At 38.7% G+C, this 27750-nt stretch overlaps 1 protein-coding gene across 6 annotated transcripts in view; it reads right to left on the bottom strand.

Moving 5' to 3' along the window:
* The window catches only part of FHOD3 (formin homology 2 domain containing 3), a 726388-nt gene that overhangs the window by 274498 nt on the left and 424140 nt on the right, over positions 1-27750 (bottom strand). For all 6 annotated transcript variants that reach the window (XM_036756241.1, XM_036756258.1, XM_036756249.1 and 3 more), the window contains one exon: positions 10856-10950. In XM_036756241.1, coding sequence (XP_036612136.1) covers positions 10856-10950 — 95 coding nt within the window. The remainder of the gene's footprint in view (positions 1-10855; positions 10951-27750) is intronic.

Raw genomic sequence — 27750 nt, 5'->3', positions numbered from 1 at the left:
ACTTTTATGCGAGATAATTTACCCCTTTCTATCTCTCCCTATCTCCCTCTCTCAATATATTCCTCTCTCATCCCTTAATTTGATTTTATTTCTTTTAGATATTTTCCCTTCATCTTCAACTCACCCTGTACCCTCCCTCCCTCTCTCTCTCTCTCATATATATATATATATATATATATATATATACACACACATATATATATACATATATATACACACATACATATATAAATACATACACACTCACATATACATATATATATATACATAAATATATGTGTGTATATATATATGCATATTCCCTTCAGCTACCCTGATACTGAAGTCTCATGAATCATACACATCATCTTTCCATGTAGGAATGTAAACAAAACAGGTCAACTTTAGTAAGTCCCTTGAAATTTCTTTTTCTTGTTCTTTTTCTTGATTACCTTTTCATGCTTCTCTTGATTCTTGTGTTTGAAAGTCAAATTTTCTATTCAGCTCTGGTCTTTTCACTGAGAAAGCTTGAAAGTCCTCTATTTTATTGAAAATCTATATTTTGCCTTGGAGCATGATACTCAGTTTTGCTGGGTAGGTGATTCTTGGTTTTAATCCTAGCTCCATTGACCTCCAGAATATCGTATTCCAAGCCCTTCAATCTCTTAATGTAGAAGCTGCTAGATCTTAGGTTATTCTGATTGTGTTTCCACAATACTCATATCGTTTCTTTCCGGCCGCTTGCTGTATTTTCTCCTTGATCTGGGAGCTCTGGAATTTGGCAACAATATTCCTAGGAGATTTCTTTTTGGGATCTATTTGAGGAGGCAATCAGTGGATTCTTTCAATTTCTGTTTTGTCCTGTGGCCCTAGAATATCAGGGCAGTTCTCCTTGATAATTTCTTGAAAGATGATATCTAGGCTCTTTTTTGATTATGGCTTTCAGGTAGGCCAATAATTTTTAAATTATCTCTCCTGGATCTATTTTCCAGGTCAGTGGTTTTTCCAATGAGATAGTTCACATTGTCTTCCATTTTTTCATTCCTTTGGTTCTGTTTTATAATATCTTGATTTCTCGTAAAGTCACTAGCTTCCACTTGCTCCAATCTAATTTTTAAGGTAGTATTTTCTTCAGTGGTCTTTTGGACCTCCTTTTCCATTGGCTAATTCTGCCTTTCAAGGCATTCTTCTCCTCATTGGCTTTTTGGAGCTCTTTTGCCATTTGAGTTAGTCTATTTTTTAAGATGTTGTTTTCTTCAGTATATGTTTTAGTATTTTGGGGGGTCTCCTTTAGCAAGTCATTGACTTGTTTTTCATGGTTTTCTTGCATCCTTCTCATTTCTCTTCGAAATTTTTCCTCTACTTCTCTAACTTGCTTTTCCAAATGCTTTTTGAGCTCTTCCATGGCCCGAGACCAGTTCATGTTTTTCTTGGAGGCTTTTGTTGTAGGCTCTTGTACTTTGTTGACTTCTTTAGGCTGTATGTTTTGGTCTTCTTTGTCACCAAAGAAAGAATCCAAAGTCTGAGACTGAATCTGGGTGCATTTTCGCTGCCTGGCCATGTTCCCAGCCAACTAACTTGACCCTTGAGTTTTTCAGCAGGGTATGACTGCTTGTAAAGAGTTCTATGTTCCAAGCTTGGGGGGATGCACCAGCTCAACCACACCAGCACTCCTCCTTCCCCAAGAACCCCCAACCAGGACTGGACTTAGATCTTCAGCATATTCTTCACTCCTGCTCTGATCCATCACTTAATTCCTCCTACCAGGTGGGCCTGGGGCCAGAAGCAACTGCAGCTGTAGTTCTGTAGCTGCCCCACCTCCACTGCCCCCGGGGCGATGGCCAAACTGCGAACTCCTTCCACCCCTGCAGCTTTTCCCACTAACCTTCTCTGTTGTCTTTGGTGTTTGTGGGTTGAGAAGTCTGGTAACTGCTGCAGCTCACTGATTCAGGGCTCTAGGACCCGCTCCACCCAGCTCCTGGTCTGGTTGGTCTGCGCTGCCCACGCTGGGCTCTGCTCTGCTCCGCTCCCAGCTCCATGTGCAAAAGACCTCACCCAGCAACCATCCAGGCTGTCCTGGGCTGGAGCCCTGCTTCCCTCTGTTATTTTGTGGGTTCTGCAGCTCTAGAATTGGTTCAGAGTCATTTTTTATAGGTTTTTGGAGGGATTTGGCGGGGAGTTCATGCTAGTCCCTGCTTTCCAGCCGCCATCTTAGACACAGTTATTCTTAATTGAATTGTTTTCATTGCATTTTAGAAATATAAATATTTGTTTCATATACAACTGTACTATACACCTGCTTAACCAGGATAGCTCTGACTGTGTGAATGTCAATTCTATAATCATTCATCAGCTACAAAAAAATGTACCAGTTTCCCTGATGCCATCTGGAGTCATCAAAGCTGACTGTCAAATGAATATAAAAACTATGCCTCATAGAAGCAGAGGCAATGTCCAGAACACAGTCAAAGACAAGCTAGGAAAAATTCAAACAGCATGTGAGATATAAATCTTTAATCAACCTTGCTAAATCAACCTAGGCTGAGTATTCCACTCAGTCGTCTGAGGTCACTCAGCATCAGTTTGAAAATGGATTAATTTCCATTTTCCATTGAAAATAAAGCCAAAAAGGGGTTTTAAGTCTCCTGAGGGAAACTGCAGCAGCTTCCATTATGAAACAGAGGAAAATCACCATCATCAATTACACAGTGAAATGGAAAAAAATGGCTAAGTAGTGTGAAGCTCTGCTATGGATTTGGGAACACTTAATGCTACCTTAAGCATAAATTCTAAGCTGTAAGAACAGGGAGATGGATTTGTGAGTTTAAAGAGAAAGGAATATTTACATACTCTAATTCCATGTTCAGAGAACCGTGAGAACATGGAGACATATAGACCTAACTAGGTTAAATCTGGTTAGGAACTCCCTCTCTAAAGTATCTGGAAAATCTCAGACTAGCTCTCTGCTCTCCTTGGGCAAAGCTGATATATCAGAATGCTGGTAACTTTCAGTACAGAAAATCTGAACTCAAATGCAAGACGAGAGGATGTGTTCCATCTTGAGGCATGTAATATCTCTGGGTCATATGAGGCTTTGAAATTTTCCTGTTCTGCTCTTCTAGACTCAGCTTGTGTGTGGGGAGGGGCATGGAAGTCACAGGTAGTTGCCACTCTGAAAGAGCTCCCAAAAGCAGATCCATAACTAGGAATCTTTCCACCGGGGACAAACACCACAAACTCCTCCTGGGGCAATTGGCATAAGGATGCTCTTGTTGGGTGAAGGTTCAAAGAAAGCAATAGCTGAGGAAGGGATATGGTGACTCTGTGAAACTATCTCAAGGTTGTTGACAGGGAGGTTTTTCTCAGGGTAAGGGAAGCTCCCACTAATACAGGCACATGGTAACATCCTATTTTAGCTAATTATCTCTACCAATTAAGTGCTAAGCTGTGTTGTTTCTATATTGAAGGACAAATGCTGTTAGCCCTCTCTAATCCCATCCCATTATGGTTATAGTTCTGTCCACAGGCTACATCAATTCTATCCCTTATCATTATCATTTCAAATGCAAACTCTTTAGTCTGGCATTTGAGATTATTCAATCTCACATCAAGGGGCAGCTAAGGCAGTACAGTTGATAGAGTGCCAGACCTGAAGTTAGGAGGACCCAAGTGCAAATCTGGCCTCAGATACTTACTTGCTGTGTTCCCTTGGCAAGTCATTTAACCCTATTTACCTCAGTTTCCTCATTTGTAAAACAAACTGGAGAAGGAAGTGGTAAACCACTCCAGTATCTTTGCCAAGAAAACCCCACATGGGGTCACACAGAATCAGACATGACTAATCAACTAAACATCAACACCAAAAAATCTTACATATCATTATGCTTCAACATGTACCTATTAATATAATCATTCCAATCTTTTCACTCCCCCATTATAGTCATTTTCATTTCCCCTTGCATATGTTGTTTCCCCCAAGTCAGAGTTTGCTTCAATCTCATCCCTCAAACTTATTCTAGCCAAGCTAGTCGCCTGATCAGCTTCCTAATACAGGCCACTTCTGTCACTTGCCACAGCTAGAGTTGGTTACACCAACCGCATAAGAGGTTATCTGGGTAATAAGTCACCTTGATAACAGTCTTCTTGTCTTCCATACCTGGTAGCTAATTCTCAAACAGCTTTCCTGGAGGTAGACTTCACTGGCTTGCTCTAACCTCCACTTCCTATAAAGTGCCTGATTCCTCATTGCCCAACCCGTCTCTGTCCAACAACCTTGCCTTGTTGTCTCAGGTCACTATTTCTCTTTCTGGTTTCTGATGGACAACCCTAGCTTTGATCTACTATCTCTCAACTTTTAAGTCAGTGGTTCTCATACTTTTTGGTGCCAGGACCCCTTTAAAAATGATTGAGGACCTCATTATTGAGGGCCTTACATCAGCTATATCTATATCAATATTTACCATATGAGAAACTAACACATCTCAGTATTATTAAGAAGATAGTTTTGATCTCAAGGACCCCCTTTTCAGGGTTTCAGGGAGTCCTTGGGGTCTCTGCACCACACTTCGAAAACTTGATTTTGTCCATGTCTCTTGGGCTTGCTCCTGCTTTCCTCATTCTAACCTACTACTTTTCCCTGAGATGGACGCTAGGTGGCAGCATCATTTAAGATAGCATGGTGGTTAGAACAGCTACCTTACATTATGCATTTTAAAGCTGAGGAACAATAGCAGTGGGGTCAAGGAGGGGAGAGAAGGGTAATGGAAAAGTAGCTGTTTATGTGTAAGACATTCACAAACTTGATTGTGTCTTAGAAGTGGCTTGCTGCCTTGCTTGGGTAGTTAAGTGCTTAACCAGTATGAATCTTAGCTCAACTAAAATTTAACCATTTTTTCAGGATGAGGACTTTTGTCTTGCACTTTTTTCCTATGAATTACCATTTTGCCTAACACATCAATGCTGTATACCAAAGCATTCAAAAATGCTCATTGAAAAAGTGAACAAATGTGAGTTTTGAACAGAGGTTTTAAGTGGTTTCATGACAATATGTTTGAAAATATTCATATGGAGGCAGGTGTTTTCATTAAGAAAATAATATCTAGGTGTATCGGTAAGATACCAAAAATTCAATAGCTTTGCTTAATTTATGAAGTGTTGTAATAAGTCAGAGTGTTATGAAGCCCTTGTGGGAGTATTTAAAATGTGTTAAACATTCTCCTTTCTCCCCCTCTCCTACTATCACAGATGTCTTTAGAAAAATATTAAACAGTTCATATTGATATTATTTAACAGTTTGCATCCTGAATGAAGTAAAATGAATATAAACATTCATTCCAAAATGCCTTATACATATTTAGAGTTGTCATGAAAACCACATAATGACATTTAATTTTATCCCCACTATGATTTAATTTGAGTGTATTCTAAGAGAAAGAAAAAGGGAGAGACTGCTAAAGAAACCCATGTGGCTGCACAGGAAACTCTCTGATGAGCTCAGATGATTAAAAGGCATATGAAAAATGATAGGAGGATCCTGGAATTGAAAAATAATGGAAAAGTCTGGAATGAACTGTAAGACTTTAAAAACAGCTAAAGTCCAGAATGAATTAAGGCTTCTGAAAAACTACTAATGACAGAAAAAGGCATTTTTTTTAAAAAGCCATGTTTATAGTAAGAACATATTTCTAAAATAAAATATGATTTCAATAAATACCTTCCAACTCTATAATGCAAGTATCATTTTTCATTTTTTCTCTTGTAGTTCCGATTTTTAATCATATGAAGTTTAACATTTTAAAAAGCAACTGAAATACAAATGCCCACTAGTTACCTTTAAAAACTTACAATTTACTATGCCTCTAAATTTGTTACTTCTAACAAAGCAGTGATACTGGATAATATGAAGGTTGAGTACCATAAAGGCAGGAAAAGTGTTTCATTTGAACTTTATGTTTTTGTTGAAGTAAATTAAATGAAGTGGAAAAGGGACTAGGAAAAACATATCTAATACACACACACACACACACACACACACATACACTTTGTCTTTCCCCTCAGCTTCTAACATCCCCTCTTCCTCTCCTCTGGTAGCTCTCTCTGCCTCTCATACATATACAGCTAGGATAGACTCGGGCCTGAGATCCCAGAGTGGAACAGAGGCTAGTTTAGACAGAAATGAAAGAAGAGAAGTATACAGAAGGCCCACATTCTTTCTTTCCTCCCCACCTCTTCCTCACACTGCACATTCCCTACTTTTGCTCACAAGGATGCCCCATATCATCAACACAGCCTGAGGAAATGAACAAAAAAATCCAGAAATACCAACCTGAGATGAGAATAGTTTAACTGAACATGTACTTACAGGAAAGATTGGAATACACACAAAAGTACAAAATTGTACAACCTATCTTCACTGTATTTTATTCATATTGAAATTTAGAGAATTCTCTAGTCTAATGCTTGCCTATACTGGGTAATAACAAATGTTAGCCACAGTTTGGATATATATATATATATATATATATATATATATATATATATATGTATATATACTTTAGTATGTATACAGTTTATGTATACAGTTCAATATTTAAAGAGATAAATGCAAAAATATAATGGATGAAACAATCAGTATAGTATCTATGTTCTCAGAGAAAATAAAGGAATTTACTTTCCTATGAAAAGTTAGATTAAATAATCTCTAAGGTCCCTTCTATCTTGAAGTCCTATGATGCTAAAATATATATTCATAGGTTCTTAAACTATAAGAGACTAAAGATGACCTTACAGATTATAAAATCAAAGCATCTCAAAGTTATAAAGGACACCAGACAGCATCTAGTCCAACCTGTACCTGAGCAAGACTTCTCTTTAATACTGCAAATGAGTCATCTTCCAGCCCTTGCTTAAAGACCTCTAGTGAGGTCGAAACCATTCTCTCCTCAAGCGATCCATTCATTCCACTTTTGGATAGTTCTAAATGTTAGGAACCCCCTCCCCCACCCCAGTTCCCCTTAGATTAAGCCTAAATTGACCTCTCTACTTCAACTCTGACTCATTTCTCAATCTCTTGCAATCTGGCTTCCAACTTGTTTACTACACTGAATTTGTTCTATCTAAAGTTACCAAAGAGCTCTTAATGGCTAAATCTGATGGCCTTTTTCAGGCTTCATCCTTCTTGACCTCCATTTAGATTTTGATATTATTAAGCACCCCTTTACTCAGGACATCTCTTCTCTGTCAGCATTCATGAAGCTCTCTTGGTTTTCCAAGCTATCTGACCACTCCGGTTTCCTTTGCTGTATATCATTCATGTCTTACTCCATTAATGAGCACATTAGTATTTTCTAAAGAAGACACTCTCCTGGGCTCTCTTCCTACACCCTCTCTTGATCATCTCATTAGCATCAAGAGCTTAAGTTATCATTTTTATGTAGAGGACTCTCAAATCTATATATCTGGTCAGAAGCTCTTTTCTGAAGCCCAGTTCTGCACTGACCAACTGGTTAATCTTCTGCTCTAACTAATCCCCTTCTATAGAAGGTACCACCATTATCCCAGTCTCCTAGGTTTACAACCTCAGTCATGCTCACACTTTTCATCTACCTCCACCCTCTCCCGTATCCAATCAGTTACCAAATCTTGTCAATTAAATATTTTTCCTTTTATTATCATGAACTTGAGGAACATCAACAAGCATGAAAATTTTCCTATATAAAGAACGGAAAAAGAGATCTGGATATAAAACCATGAATCTCCACAATGCAAAGCTTCTTTTTCTTTTGCATATTTCAGATTTAATATGGTTGTTTTAATAATGCCCCATGTCACCTTCTGAACTTCATTCTGCAATCTTCTGGGGTTTTTTGTTTTTTAGTGATCCATTGACATTCTTTCCTTCCTTTTTTTTTTGGTAAGTTTTGACTTTTACTTCCACAATGCCTCTCATATCCGTCCTCTTCTCTCTACTCATGATTCCATTCTAGTTTAAATTATCTGGCCTATTGTAAAAACTTCCTTTTTGGTTTTCTTGCTTGTAGTCTCTCCTCTCTAATCTATTTTACACATAGACAACAAAATAGTATTTTTAAAGCACGGGTCTCACCATGTCATTCCTCTGTTCAAAAATCATCATTGGCTCCCTAGTGCCTTTAGGATAAATTACACACTCCTCACCCTGGCCTTTAAAACCTTTTATCCATGGCTTCTTTCACAAAGCCAACCGTAATTAAAATACAATTTGATATGAACATTCTTTTAGGGATGCATAACAAGTATACCTCACTTTATGTTTTTAACTATAGAAGTAAGGCCATTCACTTTGGATTCTTCACTATCAGTTTATAGGATCCATTATTTTAGTGCTAGATACAGGTTTGAGGTCTGACATCTCAGAGGCTCTTGTGAGAATAATTTCATTATCTTCCTATGTGGGACTGCAATTAAATAAAATCTCACTGAACAAGATAAGTTGGTGAGTCACTTTCCAAACGTGTCCTATGCTTCATGACCCCACTTGGGGTTTTCTTGGCAAAGATACTACAGTGGTTTGCCATTTCCTTTTCCACCTTATTTTGCAGATCAGGAAACACAGGCAAACAGGGTTAAGTGACTTTCCCAGGGTCACATAGCTAATAAGTATCTGAGGCCAGATTTGAATTCATGAAGATGTCTTCCTGATTCCAAGCCCAGAACTTTGTCCACTGTACCATCTAAGATGCTGGATGTAAATTTGAAATAAAAATATGCAGTTTACATATTTATCATGTTGAAGAGTATGATCATTTATCCAGTTATCTCTTCATCATCTCGGTAAGCCACAGTTAACTTACATGACCCTTGCTTGTTCACCTACCAGTTAATTAGATTCCTATCTAATATCTTATGTTTATTTCATCTAATTCTCTTATGTGTTCTCACTATCTGCTATTCTCATGGCTTCTCCTGCAAATAAAGTGATAGGAACCTCTTTTTAATATCAGCAACATAGGAACAACTAGGTGGCACAGTGGACAGAGCACAGGCCTTGGAGTCAGGAGGACCTGAGTTCAAATACAGCCTCAGAACTTGACACTCACTAGCTGTGTGACTTTGGGCAAGTCACTTAACCTTGACTGCTTCGCCTCTCCCCTCCAAAAAATATCAGCCACATAAATCATTCTTTTCTCTCCTGCCTGGTTAATGGCTTCATGGATGATTTTTTTTAAAGCTGAGATTCCAAAAAAAAAAAAATCAGAGGAACTTAAATTAGAAGAATTCCTTTCAACCAGATATTATTTCCAATAAACAACTTTTTAAAGTCAATAACATATTTGAAATCACAAAACAAAAAATATTTAGATACAGAAAGGTACTCAGAATTGTTCTTATCCAACTGCCTTTTTTTAATACATGAGGAAACTGAAGCTCAGAGTGGCTAAGTGATTCCCTAGAGGCCATGCTTCCTTACTAAGCCTAGACCTTATGGCAACATTTTTCAATTTCTGGAATATTTCTTGAAAATGGACTTTCTTGAATTGGCAGAAAATGATGACAGAAAGCCACATCTGGACTGTGTTTAGTCATCCATGGGTGTCCCATTTGGGGAAGAACAAAGTAAGTACTGTGCAATAAGATTTTATTTCACTGTAATCTTATATAGAAGAGAATAAAGTTATTATCAATACTAGACCTTGTGATCTGTCAGACCTAAATCTGTATCTAACAATTAAATGATGGCACATACAATTTGTAGACAGAGAAGAATTAAAAATTCTAGAATCCTTAGTTCTATGGTTATAACATGTACAGTGAAGTATATATCTTATCTGTTCCTAAAGAACAGGACTTCAGGGGAAGAACATTGATGAGTTGGGATGGTGGGAAGCCTCAAGACCTTTTCATGGTTGAAGGAGCCAGGGTTATTTTACCTGAAGACCTCTGGGGGAAGTTACATCTGTCTTTGGTACTTGAAGGGTTTTTACACATGGAAGAGGAAGTCAACTTGTTTTCTTTAGACCTTAAGGACAGAACTAACTACTAAGTGTGAAGATGCAGAGAGGCAAATGTGCAGTTGATGTAAAGGAAGGATTTATAGACAGAGAGGTCCAGTTACAGAGTGGGATGCAGAGGGAAATAGGGGGTTCCTCTTCACCAGAGGTCTTTGGTTAATGGCCATATGGCTTCTTGGCTACTCTGTCATAGAAGGAATTGCTTTATGCTTATGAGTTGGATTAAATGGCCTCTCAGGTCTCTTAGCTAAGTTGGGTCTTGGGAGACAGGCTATTGCCAAACACATACTCAAAACCTTTCTAGCTTTGTAGGACCTGCTTGAGTTTATGTTTTGTGTTGGCATAAACTCTGAGAACCCAGGATCACTTCTGTGCCAAAAAGAGACAGCAGTACTGGGCTCTAGTTACAGAAAATAAGATCAGAAGGTAAGCTGGCAATTATTCATATGGATTCTGGGCCAAATAGAAGGATATTTATTGCAGTCAGATCCAGAATTCAGTAACATAATCATTAATGGCTGTTTAAAATTTTATTACCAAAATATTAAGGCAATCCCATTATAAACACCTGAATTCTTCAAACAGAAATCCATAGAAATGTCACCGAGATTCCATGTTGGATTTATTTCAGAGGGAGTTAAAGTTCAGAGAGATTTCAGACTTGATGGGGTGGCCTCTAAGGTCCCGACTAACTCTGAGATTCAGTGATTCTCAAAATATGGCACAATTCATTTATTCAGTATTCATTAAAAAAGACCTAAAAGGTAATCTCCCACATTTGTACTGTGACATGCCTAGGGCAAAATCATACAAGATTTTTTTCTGGGCACAAATAAAGGTATTTGCCTATACAGTGCATGAAATACATAACCTTGGCATTCTCTTACCTTTGAACCAATGAGAGTATACAGCCATTGAATGGTTTCATTATGATTTATGACTCCATTCATCCCGTCTACATACAACATAATCTGGCCCAAAGCTATGGAAAGGAAAAGAAACAAGGAGGCATTATGGTTTCTTGTAAAAAATATTTCTAATCTATGGATATCACAAATAAGCATTCATCACATATCATGATATTAATCAAGAAATTTTCATTCCTTGAGCACTTAGATTCAACATGTTCCAGGAAGGACTTAAAGAGGACTGATTAATGAGCTCTTGCTATTGGCTGTATCTCATTGCCAGAAATGAAGGCAGCAGCAGATTGTAGCAGAAGAGAGAGAGATGCATTCCCTGGCATCAGTTAGAGGGAATCAGTCTAGGGCAAAGTCTGGGGTGAAAGCCAGAAGACATGGAATTACAGGACCCAAGGTGAAAAATGCTAGTAAGAGTGTCATGTAAAAAGGGGATTAGACTTATTCTGTTTGGTCCTGAGGGGCAAAATGAGAACCAGTTGGGAGAAGGTATAGGGAACAAAACTTTGGCTCCTTTCCTGAATAATTAGTCACTCTCCAATTGAATGGGACATCTGAGGAAGGAGTTAAAATTCTTTTCAGTGCAGGTGGTTAAGTAGGGGCTGGGGGAGAATCTGAAGAAGATATTGTAGAGGGTAGAAGATGGACTAAAAGCTCCATACAACCCTTTTGACATTTCTATGATTGTGTGAAATCAGGTCCAGGAGTCAAAGTAGACATCCAAGACAAGCAAAAGAAGTTTCAAGATCAGCAGAGTAGAACCCAAGACTGTGGTGGAACCAACAGCTCATTCTTCTTCTGAGACTAATCCCAGACAGTGACTGAGCTCTTTAATTAAAACTAGCTGATTCTTGTAATTTAAGAGCCTTAACAATAAGAATTCTCACTTTTGATGGCTTAAATTTTGGAAGAAAAAGACCAGAAACTCCATATACATATGCATATGACAATCTACACACACATATGCATCTATGTGTGTGTATACACACTCTCATACATATGCACATACATTGATAATTTTTTTTATTTTCTGTGATTCCATCAATGAAAGCAAAATCCTTTCCGTGATTTAGGACAATAACTCAACTGTAACTTGTGTTGTTGTTGTGTTTGTCCTTCATTCTCAAAGAGGACCATGACATCAGGGAAATGATGACATGACTTGCAGTTGACTTTGATTTGAGTGAGGGAGGGCTGTGCAAAGTCACCAGCCTCACTTTCTCCTCTAGGGCCATCCAGGTCCAGTGGCCTGATATTCACCAGGACGACTGGAGATGGGACTATGACTTAACTGTAACTTAAAAGTCTCGGCTGCTGAGGACAATGAGAAGTTAAATGGCTTGCTTGTGGCCACACTGTATATGTCAGAGGCAGGACTGATTCAAGATCCAAGCCAATCCCTTTTACCCACTATGTCTCCCTGCTTCATATTTATGCATATGGGTGGTATATGTGGGGCATACATACATACATATAGATATCTGTGTCTATCTACATGTGCATATACAACTGTACTCTTTTGTCAATCTCATTACATTGTCTTAACAAGCAAAATGGCTGAAAAGAGCCAAGTTGTTTTGACTGAGAGAATACATGACAGCACTGTTTGATGTTCAGCCTAAATTGGGTCATTCTAGCCTATGCTTCATCTATAGCATTTGGCTGAAGAGACTTTCATCCTATGGATGCTGTACTCTAGCTTTTGCAGAAGTAAAACAAAACAAAACTAAAAACCACAGATAGGTAGACAGATGATATAAGAATGACCTTTATGGGTCAACACGGAGCAGAAATGAAGCTTTAGGATTAATCTGAACCCTCTAGAGACTTGGCCAGAATTAATGAAACATCTAGGGATGGGGAAGAATAAGGCAGAATCCATTTGAGTACTTATTCCATCATTCTCGTGGTCATATAAGTTTCTCACCAATAACTATCCCATCTCACACCAAAATATTTTCCAACCAACTAGACATAAAATTCTTTTTAAATCTACATCAATCTCAAAATAAAAACAAAGAACACAGAAAAAGATCAAAGAATAGCAAATTTTATTTACCCAATTAAACAGTATTTAATTCAATAAGTATTTATGGAGCATCTTCTGTATCTTAAGTGTTGCACTGAGACCAGAGAGACACAAGATTTAAGTAAGACATAATTTCTGCCCTCATTAAGCTTACAGATTAGTAGAAGGATAAGGTATATGCACAGTTAATTGTAAGTACATAATTATGTAGGATGGGTACATTAGATAGATAGGTGTAAAAGAGAGGGTTATGTGAGATCAAAGCTAGAAGGTCATTTAGTGCCACTCCATTTTGTAGATAAGGAAACTGAGACTCAGAGAAATCTCAAAGCCACTAAGTGGCACAACTAGAAATTGAATTTATGTTAATCCAGGGCTCTTTCTACTGTAGCACCCTACACAGACATTGCAGGAGGCTTGCTTAATGGAGGAGGCAAAAGCATCATATGAATTTGGGCTACAAATGATGGAAATAATTCAACAGTCAGAGAAAGATGGACACTACAGGCATAGGAAGCAGCACAAAGCTAGAAATGTGCAAGGTATAGTCAGGAACAGTCAGTCAACTAGCTTTTATTAAGTGCTTACTGTATACCAACACTGGAAATACAAAGAAAGGGGAAAAAAGAAAGTCTGTTCTCTTAAGGAATTCACAGTCTAACAGGAAAGACAACATGCAAACAACTATATACATACAAGATCTATACAGGACAATTTGGAGATAATTAACAAAGAGAAAACACTAGGATTAAGGCAGAGTGGGAAAGGCTCCTTGCAGAAAGTGGACTTTAACTGAGACCTAAAGAAAGCCAGGGAAGCTAGGAGGCAGAAATGAGGATACAAATAGTTTAGTTGGAATAGGAGAGGGATAGGGGATAGACTTTTGATATCTTTAGTATAGATAATTCCCAGTTAAAGGAGTTGGCAGGGACTATAAACCATGAATGTAGAATACCTGCCCTGGCAGACTCTCACAACATAGCACGGTATCACTGACAAGACACATTTCACATCCCTTCTTAGAATGGGAAATAGAATAGGCACCAAAATAATGCCTAAAGGGCCTCAACTATGCTCCCAGAAAGCTGAGAGGACCTCTTCAGGGATAAGCAGAGACTGTGGTGCTCTCTTCAAAGCCAGAGAATAGTGATCAATAGTATGTGCATATGGGGTGTGAAAGAGGATGGAGGATCTTTCATCTGATGAAGCAACAGTGATACAAGACCATCAAAAGTTTAAATAATCTGACAGATATGTGCTAACCGTTGGAATTCCCCTTTCTGAGAACTCTCCTAGCTTCAAACTGGGCATGGGGGCCGAGAGGTGCACACTGTTCCAGCTTTAAAAGAGCAGAGAGGCCCCCCTTGACAGGAGCTTGGACCAGAAAAAAAAGTTTAATTGTGTGTCTATTTTAATGTGCCAGAAATTATCTGATCTGAGGAGAGGGGGAAGAAATTCAAACTAGTCAATACTTCAATTAGACAGTCAATTCTTCTTGGTTCCATAAGGAAAACCTCAGTTTAAACAACCTGGCCAAATTTTCGTTTTTAACTGGGATGTTTGATCATGTGCAGACACTACCTTAAAGAAAAATTCATTCCACTAAAGGACAATCTAAAAAACATTTGAAAACTTCTTTTTAGTGCAAGAGACTTGGCTCTTAAATAGGGCAAGATCAAACCAAGATAAGATCAGCAAATAGTTCTGCTTTATGGAATTCTTTGGATGAGAGCAAAGGGATTAACAATGAATCTGGAACCGATGTGAAATAAACGGCACGTGTGTCTGTCACATTTTGAAATAATATATACGTATGTATATTTTAAAATCAATGACAGCAAGAACTTCCCTTTGAAACAGGGCAAGGAAGAGAGGAGATGGATCAGTGTGATCACGTTTCCTTGGATGCTTTTAATTCTGCTTCCCCACTTAAGAGTAGGTGAAACTCTTCCGGAGAACTCTTCCCATTGTCTTCTTTTCCTTCCTATTTGATCCAGACATGGAACTCTCACTGTGGAAATTCCTTCTGTCAAGACAGATTAGCAACTCCAATGCACAATCTTAGAGAGATGCCTAGGGCACTGAGAAATAAGGCAACTTGTCCAAGGTCTCATAACTAGTTTTGTGTTTGAGTCGGGACTTAAACTCAGGTCTTCTCGTCTCTACTACCCCCCTTTTCCTGTGTGTGTATACATATATATGCAAGTATGTGTGTGTATATATATGTATGCATGGGTATACATGTTTACGTGTGTATTGTTCATATGAGTATATGCATGTATGTGTATATATGCATATGCAGGCATGCACTGTGTTATGTGTATATGTACATGAATGTATTCATGTATGCATATGTATCTATGTGTGTGCATATATTAATATATTGTATTGTGCATGTGTGTTTATGTGTGTATACATGTGTACATATTTATACATGTGATCCTTAGTATCCATGAAGAGTAAAAAAAAAATGGAAATGATGAAATAATTTCTCTCAAATTCAAATGCTACTTCTTCCCCATTTCCTTTCCTGGGGTCCCTTGGTGAGGACTGATTTTCCCTCTCAAACCTAATATAGGTACTTTGTCTTGCACTTCTCTGATGTACTTATCATCTGTTATTATATTAGCTCTTAGCACAGTGTCTGGCACATCATTGTAGGTTCTTAATAAATGTTTATTGATTGATATCTATCTGCATATGTATTATTCTGCTGATAAGATTTAACAACCATGAAGGCGAGAACTTTAACTTTTTTATCTACTCTAAAACCTACCACAGCACTATGCACAGAGGAAGGCCATGGTAAATGACTATTGCTCTGGAACTTGGCTCAGGAGAGGTTCAGGCCTGACACTTTTCATTGCTATCGAAGATATGTTTCTGACACTTTGGACACTGCCATCGTGTCTCCAACTGGGTACCTCTTCCAGACCTTTTCAATTCCCTTTTAAATGTAAGCTCCTCCAGGGTAAAGAATGAATCATTTTTTGCTTTAATTTGTTACCCCAGAGCTTATGTTAATTCTTTGTATCCTAAAAACAACTTTGTGAGGTAGCTGCTATTACTATCCTTAATTAATAGGTGAGGAAACCACAGCAGAGAGAGGATAAATGACTCACCTAGGGTCACCAAGTAAGTGTCTAAGCCAGGATTCAAACTCGGGTCTTCCTGATTCCAAGTTTCACTTTCTATACACTGCACCACCTAGCTACTTTGAACACGGTAAAGGACAGGGAGAATATGGACCTGAAATTGTGGAGATGAACTCTGACTTAGGTCACTCTTGGTTTTAGGCTCAAAACCAAAATACATTATGAATCACTTCGACAAGCTTACTAAGCAAGATACCAGTGGGTATGATCTAAAATCATTTTTGCAAAGTCAATGAATAATGTTAAGTGAGATATTTGTTATTTTTGAGATATACCTATATGTCTATAGAAAATCAAAAAAATCTTTCTCTTGATATACACACATGCGTTTCACATATACATGCACGTTCATTATATATTTTCACTGTCTTAGAGGGAGCCAAAATATCTATATTTCCTTTTTTTGTAGCTTTTTTTCCATCTATAGTTGTTACTGAACTTATATATACATACCCACACACGGGTGTACAGGTATCCTCAACCTAATGGCATTACTGGCTTATTAGAAAAGATGAGTTTCGGAGGAATAACTTGCAAGGAGCAGTTAACCCCATAGCAATGAGCTTATAAACACAAGATGTGGTGGGAAAAGTCAAAATTCAGACTACAAAAGCTTTAAAATCTATTTTTTACAGAGACCTGAGTTAACAAAAGAGCTGAGCTGGTCTTACTGGGAAGTCAGGGTGGGCCTGCTTAACAAATTAACATGAAATTGTGAAAAGACACTGGTTAAGGAAATTGGGGAGTAAGGTAGGATATCCTAGGGCTACATATATCTCCATTTTGCAATATGACCATTAGAGAAAAGGGGTCAATGAAAATTATTCCTAGTAAGGGATGTTCCCCACACAGCTCTGACTGAATCTCACCTATGAAATGAAATTAAATAAAATTTTCTTCTTGTGAAGTCAGCTGCTACTGATTCACAACAGTTTGATTCTTGTTTTGTTTTTTTCAGCCCATCTTAACCGACAGTTCTGTTCCGAAGCCCTCAGAACTAAAATACTTCCTCATGTCAAACTTACTCTAGACACATGATGGAATCAGGCAGATTTAAGTCCATTATGACTGACTGGGCACTCACTTGAATGTACGAATGAATACCTAGAGCCTCCTGAAATAAAACACACAGACCAAAAATAAGTGAAAGATGACCAGGACACAAATCTCAGTAGGAAATCCAAGTCCTGGAAGCTTTCAAAAAGAGTAATAAGGACATGAACCAGAGGCAAAGCACTGGGCCCCCCAGAGTTACTTCTCTGTTATCTATCTGATAAGAGAGAACACACAGCAAGAGTCATTAAGATTTTAAAAGAATGTGAGATTAGGGATAAATATATAAGCCATATCAGAAGTTTAACAGGTACATAATGAGAAAGAACTCAATTTGACTATGTTAGAGATCGAAGGTGGGGTAGTGGAAAGTGAACTGGCCTGACACTTTAGGTGGCCTGGGTTCAAAGTGTCACAAGAACACTCCTTCATAAGCCACTCAACTGTTGAATGTTTGCCACCACAGAAATTCCACAGAGGTCAATGCAGGTAGTCATAGCAGCTGGGTGGCACAATGGATAAACTGCTGGGCTCAGAAACTCTGTTGGGAAGACCTGAGTTCAAATCCAGCCTGACACTTACTAGCTGTGTGACTTTGAGCAAGTCACTTAATCTCTATTTGCTTTGCTTTCCTCAATTGTAAAGTGGGATTAATGATAGCACCAATTTCCCAGGGTTGCTGTGAGGATTAAATGAGATAATACTTGTAAAGCATTTACATATTAGGCACACTATAAATACTATTCTCTCTCCCTTATGGCAAGAGGAATTCTCCAGCCAGGAGGAATCTACCTGAGTCTGAATAAAGACTATATTGCACTCTGGGGCTTAAAACTCACTCCTGAGAAATGCAACCAATCCCCTTGATGTAATTTGTCTTTTTGTCTATCTACTATGTTCTCAAACTGTGACCTGGACTATGGCTACCCCTCTTCCCTTATAACTTGTGAATTTCTGGTGTTGATCTGGCTTTTGCCTTGGTCCAGTTCTTTATATTGACTTGCAGCCCCTCTATCCCACCCTGTTCCCCATTTCCTCCCTCTCTCTGTTAGCATTTCTACTCTTCTTCCTTTCCTCAAGTATTCATTTAGCCCCACTAATCTTACTCAGATATAGTCCTTCTCCTCCTCAGACGTACCAACAGTGAACTCTATTCCATATTAGCAATCAGAACAGCAAGGGCTGGTCCACTAATAGAGGAGAATCTCCCTGGGGAGTGGGATGGGAATCAGAGAGGGGGAACGAGTTTCAAAGGGCACCCCAAGATGGCACCAGACCAGGGTCTTCTTGGATCTACTATCCAAATAAAGTTCATCTTTGACCTCTAGCTTCAGGGGTCCTTCTCTGAGCATACCCATAGGTCCTCTTCATGTGTTGATCTGACAAGGTACCACCCCCCATTATCAAACTCCCAGGGCTCTGTGAAGGAACTATGGGAGGCTTTCAGTGACTTACTGGAGTTTTAAATGGCTAAGTGATGGATCTGCCACATTGAACATAGAGGAAGCTCTGAACTGAAGTATGCCAACAGCCTCTAGGCGCTAGCCTTTGGAAGTAGCAGCTAGCAGCCTCCAGAGGCTAGTCTTTGGAAGTAGCAGCTAGCAGCCTCCAGGGACTAGCCTTTGGAAGTAGCAGCTAGCAGCCTCCAGGGACTAGCCTTTGGAAGTAGTAGCCAACTCTGATAGGATAGTTTGATAAGGGTTTGAATCAATTGCGTCCCAAATGAGCTACTGAGAATCAAGCCATCAGACGTTCTCCTAGAACTCATTAAATATTGTACCATAAAGAAGATGTGCCTCAACTCCCAATCAATATGGTGATGTTTCTTTTTCCCCCATCAGTTTTCATTCTGTCCCTTACCCTCAATAAACCCACATGATTACAGCAGGGGTGGGGGAAGCTCTGCCCAGAGTGACTTCAACAGAACAGACTCAATGCATTATGGGTGAGGTATGTTTATATAGTAGCTCATGGAGATGCCACATAGGCATCTGTCTAGCCAGTGTCCTAAGAGAGTAGGGAAACCACAAGTTTCTGTGGCAATAGGAATTTTGTCAGTGGTGCACAACCTTTTATCTATCCCTCAACCTAGCTAGAAAACGAGCTCTTATTCCTGCCCCTTTGCGTGAAATGACTGAGATACTAGGTACTGACCACAGCTTTGGAGTCAGAAAGGACCTAAGATGTCACAATAGTCCAAGATTAATTATTACAGATACAGATTACAGAATAAGGACTACAGAGTTTGACTTGGTCAAGAGTATACAACTAGTAAGTGCAATTTGAACTCAAGTCTTCTAATTCCAAATTTAGCAATGGATCATGCTTTTTCTCATGGATCCAGTAAAGTACAAGACAGCACAGAAGGAATCAGCCATGACCAGCCAGGACTGCCACCACAACCACCACCTTCTCCCCCAGGAAAGCAGGTGATGCTACAATTCAGAATGAGGACAGTGGTAGGAGAGAACACTGCTGACTGCTCCTTTTAATCAGGACCATAAATTAACCTTTGTAAGCCAAGTTTGAGAAACACACAGAATACTTTTCCCATATGTCATGTGGTTCTGTGTATCCAGCAATCCCATGGACTGGGTGATTGGTCTAATTTCATCTTACTATTGGGGAGGCACAGGAGCAGTTATGTTCCTCTCTGCTTACTGCCAACAGAACTATAAGGGCCAGGTACTATCCTACCAACCCCCAACCCTGGGACTGCACAGTTATCTAGGCCACGGGTATTCTAGTCCCCCTGAATGGAAGTCCACAGGCCCACAGTCCCACTGAACAAGAATTTCTCGGGGGGGGGGGACAAAACCTTTGAAAAGTACTGATCCATCTTCTCCATCTCCCCTACTGGGGCCTTTCATGAAGTAAAAGAGTGAGGAGATAAGTCTTTCCCATGACTATCAGAACCTCAATGGCAACAAAGAACTCTCCTCATCATCCCTGACCTTTCAGACATGCTACATCTGAATATCCTCTGCCCTGAAATGGATCCACGGTGGCCCTCCCTGTAATCTTTTTCAGATTTAGGATGGAAACTTAAAACAGAAAATGGCATTTCAGACCACTCAGGGACAATCTGAGGATAATGTCAGATTATGAAGACTGTGCAGCATCTGAGGGAATGTCAAAGGCAGTGTGACCAAGAGGGTGACATCTGACCACTGAGGACCTCCAACTATTCCTGGAATTCCCACACTATTACTAGTTCTGCCCTGCTCCCATGCATTTCTGCCCTGACCACACTTCTCACAGACCTTCCCCCATACTCAACTTTTCTTTGGATGCCCTGACGTCCAGGAGGCTTTTAAGAAACTGAATAGACAATTCACTACAACCTCAATAGCAACATACTCAGATTCAGACAAGGCCTTTACTGTAGAAACAGATACTTTCTCAATAATCAGCAGATGCCATGTTCTCCCAAATCAGATATTTTCTGAAGGTACTTCAGCAATTTGTGTATTCTTTCGTGGAAGTTTTCAATAATTGAAGGAAAACACACACATACGTATTTGGAGGTAAAAAATGAGTCATGATGGAGGAAATACTTGAAGTTTGATTTCATCACTTGGAGGAATCCCAACACCCTGTGGTAGTCCAGGCAGACCATAAGAACCTAAATCCCCTCCAACAGTCCAGAAACTCAACCTGTGACAGTTAAGGTAGCCACTATTCTTCACCTGGTTTAATTTCTCCATAGTTCTAGGCCACTGTTTGGTCGTCCAGTTGTGTCTGACTCTGTGACCTGGACCACTACCATCCATTGGGTTTTCTTGGCAAAGATACTGGAGTGGCTTGCCATTTCCTTCTCCTGTGGATCACCTTTTGTCAGAACCTTCCACTATGACCTGTCCGTCTTGAGTAACCTTGCATGGCATAGCTCATGGTTTCATTGAGCTACACAAGCACCCTCTGCCAGTGGCAGAAAGGCAGTGATCCAGGAGGGGCCACTGTGGCCAAGGCTAACTAATGAATCCTCAATCCACCCTTTGAAGCCCAGTTCTAATAGCACTATCTCTAACAGCCTTCCTTTATCTCCCAATCTTTTCTCACTCAGATTTCATGCAGCACAATGCATGTCTCTGATGCACAGATTGGGCATTTTTGTTTCATAGCTATATTTACATGTGATATTGCCTACCATCCCCTTCCACTATCAGGCGACTATAAACACAATGAAACATTGAATGCAGTGGCTATACATTTCATCTAAACTTTCTATCTGCCCCAGTGTCTAGCACAGAGCTCTGTTCACTGTAGGAATTTAATAAGTGTTTGCTCTTTAATTGAATTTAAATGCAGACTAAATAATATAGTCGAGAGGATCTGAAGCTAAATAGCTAAACTTGTAGACTGTTGACTCATAATCACTAGAGCCTATACTGAAGTGTCCCTTTGATGGGCTGACTTGAAATTTTCATAAACAGCTTGGATAAAAGCATAAGTGGAGCACATACCAAATTTGAAGATAATTGAAAGATGAAGAGATAGCTAACATCCTAGATGGCAGAAAACAGGTTCAACATTATAACTGACATTTTCATTGTGTTTTAGTGTTTACAAAGTATTTTACATATATTATCTCATTTGAGCCTCACAGTAACAGGTATGGGTGTAAAATCCTCAGGTCAAGCTCTCATAATTTCTAGCCTAGCTAGAGCAGCTTCCTAATTCATCTCCCTGCCTCATCTCTCTCCACTCCCGTCCCTCCTACACAATGCTATCCACATAATTCTCTTTAAGCACAATAATTTTCTTTAAGTCACCTGCTCACATGACTCCCTCATCCAATCAGCTCCAGTGGTTCCCTCTTGCCTCTAGGATAAAACATAAAATCTTCTGCATTTCAAAGCCTGGATCTAAGCTATCTTTCCAGCCTCACTAGACATTAATGTTCAACTCCTGAACTCTCCAAACCAGCCAAACTGGCCTTCTCTCTGTTCCTTACATATGGCACTTGACCACTCATCTCTCCTGATGCCTAGAATGCATTCACCTCCAGCCCCTTTATTTCTGCTTCATAAAATCCCTTTTCCTTCAGGACATAGGTCATCCACCCACGAAGTCTTTTCTGATCCCTTCACAACTGTCAGTGCCCTTTCTTTCAAACTATCCTTGACTAAACTATTTCGTATTTAGTCTCTTTATATTTATTGTTAGGTGGTGGCATAGTGGATACAGTACCAGCCCTGCAGTCAGGAAGACTCGTCTTCCTAAGTTCAAATCTGGCCTCAGACACTTACTAGCTGTGCGACCCTGGGCAAGTCACTTAATCCTTTCTGCCTCAGTTTCCTTTTCTGTAAAATGAGCTGGAGAAGGAAATGGCAAACCACTCCAGTATCTTTGACAATAAAATCCCAAATGGGACCATGAAGAGTCAGACACAACTGAAATAACTAAATAACAACAATATTTATTCTGTATAGATTGAAATATGTACTTACTGTCCCCCTTTAGAATACAAACTCTTTAGTGGGGATCATTTCTGTGTGCACCTAGCACAGTCCCTGACAAACAGTAGGTGCTTAATACATGCTTGTTGAATGATTAATCGATAGTCCGGTTGTAGTCCCATGCAAGTGAAATCACATTTGAAATACTGTGCTAAATTCTGGGTGCCATATGTTAAAATAGGCATTAACCAACTAGTGTGTTTTCAGTGGTCAGAAATAAGGGTGGTAAAGGGTCAAGAAACCATGTTATAAGAAGATGGGAGAGGGAAATGGGAGCATTTTGCCTTGAAAAGAGAGAATTTATAAAACACACGTGAAACAATACCTTCATACATGAAACATACATATGTGAAACCTGTCTTCAAACATCTGAAAGGCTGTCACCCAGAAGAGGGAGCATGCTTGTTCTGTTTAGCTTAAGGAAGCCTAACTAGAGTCAGTGGTTAGAAGCCATAGAAGCCGATTTTGGTTCAGCATTATGGACTTTATAACAATTAGAACTGACCAATTATGAAATGGCTTCCCTCCCCAGATCAGAGCTTCCCCAATACCAGAATTATTTAAGCAAGAGTCAACTGATCACCTCACAGGCATATTGTAGGAGGAGTTTTTTAATAACGTAAAGGAGGCTGTACCAGATGAACTATAAGATCTTTCCCAATTCTTAATTCTTGTTCAAAGATTCTAGTTCAATCTCTTTATCAGAGCAATAATCACTCTGCAACATCCCTGTTTTAGATGATATTCCAGGCTTTGCTTGAATTGTGAAGTAAAAATTCACTTATTCACAAAGCAGCCAATTTATTCTTAGAATGACTTAGGTTTGTCAAAGTACCTCTAAATGACTTCTGATATCCTTTCTAGTTCTAAGATCTTCCCTATCTATCATTGATAATGTCAAGAAAATGATTTTTGTACAAAGGTTGGACCTAGTTTGTTAAAATTCTTGTTCTTTTCCTTAAGGATATTATAAAAGTAGAATGCAATAGTAGTGTTTTTTTAAGCAAATATCACCTTTTCTTATAGTAGCAATACAGACAATATTTAACATATGTTCACCTCATCAGCAGATAAATATGTATACATATATACATACATATACACACACATACACATACACATATATGTGTTGTTTCCCTCAAAAATACATCAATATTTCAATATTTTGTAGGATTGGGCCTTTGGCCTCCTTCTATGCAGACCACAACTCGTGCTTTCTTATCTTGTTCAATTCTTGTCAATTGGTCCATCAACGAGCACTTATTAAGTATCTACTATATGCCTTCTACTATGGTAGGCAGTAAGGATAGAAAGAAAAAATGAAAACAGCCCCTGACCTCAAGGAGATTAACTTCTATTAACAATATAAACACATAAAATTAAACAAATTATATACAAAGTCAAATGCTAAGTAACTTTTTGGTGAGATCAGGAAAGATGTCATGTAGGAGGTGGCATCTAAAGTGAGCTTGGGATGGAGGAAGGGATTCTAACAGGGGCAGGTAAGGAGGGATTAGTGGTGAAGAACCACTGACATAGGAGATGGAATGTTGCGTACAAGAAAACTGTGTGCAAGGATTGGACAACTAGGCCAATTTGGTACACAGAGTGTGAAGGCGAGCGTGTAGGCTAGAATGGGATTGTGAGAGGCTGTACAAGTCAAACAGAAGAGTCTGTATTTTTTCCTAGAGGCATTAGGGAGGCGCTGAAGTTTTCCAAATGACTCTGCATTCTTTCTCAAATATTACACAAAAGAAATAAAATAGTTTATTAAAATTGACAAAGCATCTGCTTATATATTCAGCTTATCTATTGCTCCAAGTATAAATGGATATCATTCAATACTAACCAAACCAGATGCCACTTAAGAGAACTAAAACCTCAATTTTTAAATCGCATAGTCATTTTTTTAAAATTTAAAATTTAAAAGAGTACAAATATAACTGGGTTTTGTTCTCTCTAACATACAGTTATTTTCTATCTTCTGGAGAGATTTTCTTAATGTGTTGTGAGAAATATAAGCAAGTTTAGTCTGTAGTCCCAAATCAGTTATCTGCCTGCTTGTTCATGGTGGTTCCCATTGCCAAGGATGTCAGCAAAACTGTGGAAGGAGTTGAAAGGCAATTCCTTACTGGCAACAATATTGAACTTTATTTTAACAAAGAGTTCTTAAATATTGCTCTCCTGTTCAATCCTTTTTGTAAAACTTTTGGCCCTCTATTCATTTTCTCTGCTAATAATACATTCCTTAAATGGGCATAAAAAGATCCACCAGCTAGAATCCCTTTTTAAGTGAATTCTTTAGAAAGGGACATTGGTATTTTCATTCCAGGGCTGGTGAAGGCAGGCATTATTATCACTGTGGGATTCCATATACAATGTGGAAACATATCATGTTGTTCAAACAAATGGGCAATTTTCATATCAGCTGGGACTACTGCTTTTAAACTAAGCATTCCTTCAAATACTTGGGTCCACAGTTTAGCCCACAAGACAAAGGCTGAGCAAAGACTCCTCCCACTGAAGTCTCAGAACTTAGGGTTCCTTCCTACATTTTGGTCACCATTTCTTTTCAGGGAAAAAATAAGCTAAAAAAGCTGCTCTCAGATAAAGGTATTATTAGAAATATCTAATAGCAAACAATTTTTCTTCTATTAAAGCTGGAGTAAGCAAAGGCAGGATATTTAATTTTTTTTCAATTCGACACACCTATATACAAATCTAATGTGTGTGGGGCACTGTGCCAGACTGAGTAGGTTACAATGGGACCATGAAGCACTCCCTGTCCTCATGGGGCTTATAATCCAGTAGAAGAGATGAGTAGGCACACACATAACTCTTCATTGATACAGGCCAGCAATAACAATAACATTGGTTAGCATTCATACAGAACTTTTAAGTTTTACAAAGCACTTTGTAGACCCTAACCCCTTTGATCCTCAATACCACCCCAGGAGGTAGGCGCTATCATCATTCCCATTTTAAAGATGATAGAGTTAAGGGACTTGATCAGGGTCTCACAGCTAGTAAGTGGCCCAGGCAAAATCCAAATTCTTATCTTCCTAATTCTAAGGCCATCACACCATCCACCATGCCACCTAGCTGTGTTAGTACAAATTTTAGGATAGGATTCAGAGCTATAAATTTAAATTTCAGAGTCCCCTGGCATATTGCAAGGGTGTTTCTGAGAAGAATGGCCTGGAAAGGGAGCTCTTTTGAAAGTGCAGTAAGAAAGACATAAAATGTGATGAAATCAAGACCAGGTCTTGCATGGAGGGCTAAGAAAGGCTTAAGAGAATGAGGTCCAGGGCTGTCAACTACAAACAAATGCCCCAGAGCTTCAGAATAAACAAGTCTGGCAATGAAAAAGGTTCATGTGATCTTTAAGAGGATAAAACTGGTTTTTAAAACATAACTTTAAACAGTCAATTCCCTAACAAAGCAGGTACCTGCTTGTGACTTGAGGGGGGTGGCGGGGTGAAGGGACAGGCACATATTTGAGCACCCAAATTTATATTGCTTTATCTTAGCTTGCCACTACACATGCCTATTCTTTAAAAGAGAAACATATCATAATGGGGAGAAAAGCAAAAACTTCAGCAGCATCACAAAAACCTTATCATTTGGAAAGACTGAAGAATTATTTTTAAAACATTTTTCACATTCTCTTGCTTTAAGAAAATGCATGTTGATTTATTTTAATCAATCCACTAAACTTAGTATTCTAAACATTCTTCTCTGAAATGGCTCAGACTGGCCTTAATTCTCATTATTTATCAAAAGACCACTGGAAATATTGGAAAGAAGTTCATGATTTTGACATTCCTGGAACAAAATGGAAAATGTTCGGTACATGTTATTGTTATTCAGTTCCACTTAATTGTCTGTCTTAAAGAATAACCTCAGTCCTATTTTTCCCCAAGGGCAACCGTCAAAGAAATACTCTTTCAACACTGATTATCGCATGAAAATTAAGGCGAATAGCCTGCCAATTCTAGGCTGGAGACAGGAATTTAATCTGCATGCAGAGAGAAAACAAGGTGTCAAACTTTCGGGAACCTTACTGACATTCAGAGATATTTGCAATGCAAATTTTCACAACTGCTCCCTGAAAAAACGACAAACACTTCTCCTAATTCCCCAAAAAAAACCATTCCCAAGAAGGCTCCCCAAGATAAATTTAATAATAAGTTAGATCTAAAGGCCACTCAACACTTACATGCTTAATTAATAACTTGGTGCTGGGGAGTGAGGTGGGAAGAAGGGTAACAGGGTGTGCCCTGGCCACCAACTCTTCTGCAATAGGAAAATGATTCTGGTTATTTCTGAGTAACTTTTCCACAAAAGCATTATTGCAACCAATCCCTGTCTCTTCCTGACATTTTATTGTCCTAAAGAAGTTGACTTTGTCTCTCTTTTATTCTTTCCATCTTCTTATCAATGACCAAAGTTTCAATCCTAGATCCATGTAAAAAAAATTTTAAGAAGAGTTCATTCAAAACACTTTTGTGATAAGCCATGAGACTACAGATTTCATCTGTGGCTTTAGATCCCACAACATGAACTGCTTTTATTATGCTGGCTGATTTAATAAATTAAGAGAAATTTAAGGGATGACGAAAAAAAATAAAAGTAGCAAAGACTCGAAGTCTCTTGAGGGAAAAAAAATCTTTATCTTAAACCCTGAGCAAAGGTCTAGAGGTAAGCACTGAAGTATAAAACTGACAGGTTTTGATTGGTACAATGGAGAGGGTACCCACCCTGATGAGATCATAATCGACTGAATGACTGATGGATCATATGAAGTATCAGGGAAAAGTTCAAATGAATACCTGTGGAAGCATGTGTATTATCACAAAAGAATTCATAATATCAAGAGATGAAATGATACAAAGATACGCCCTTAAAAATGAATATTTTGAATGAACAGTCAGTCCATCAGATTAAAAAAAAGCATTTATTAAGTATCTACCACACTAGGCACTGTAAGAGAATACAGATCAAATATGCCACATCATCTCTTCCCTCAAGGACCTTACATTCTCTTGGAATCTTAGAACTGAAAGGAATCTCAGAGCTCATCTAATAGAACCCATCCCTGATAAATAGAATTGGTATACATACAACATATATGATACAATACATACATTCAATGAGAAAACA

This window comes from Trichosurus vulpecula, chromosome 1 (assembly GCF_011100635.1).
Source record: "Trichosurus vulpecula isolate mTriVul1 chromosome 1, mTriVul1.pri, whole genome shotgun sequence".
Classification (NCBI taxonomy): Eukaryota; Metazoa; Chordata; class Mammalia; order Diprotodontia; family Phalangeridae; genus Trichosurus; species Trichosurus vulpecula.
This window is presented reverse-complemented; position numbering and strand designations above follow the sequence as displayed.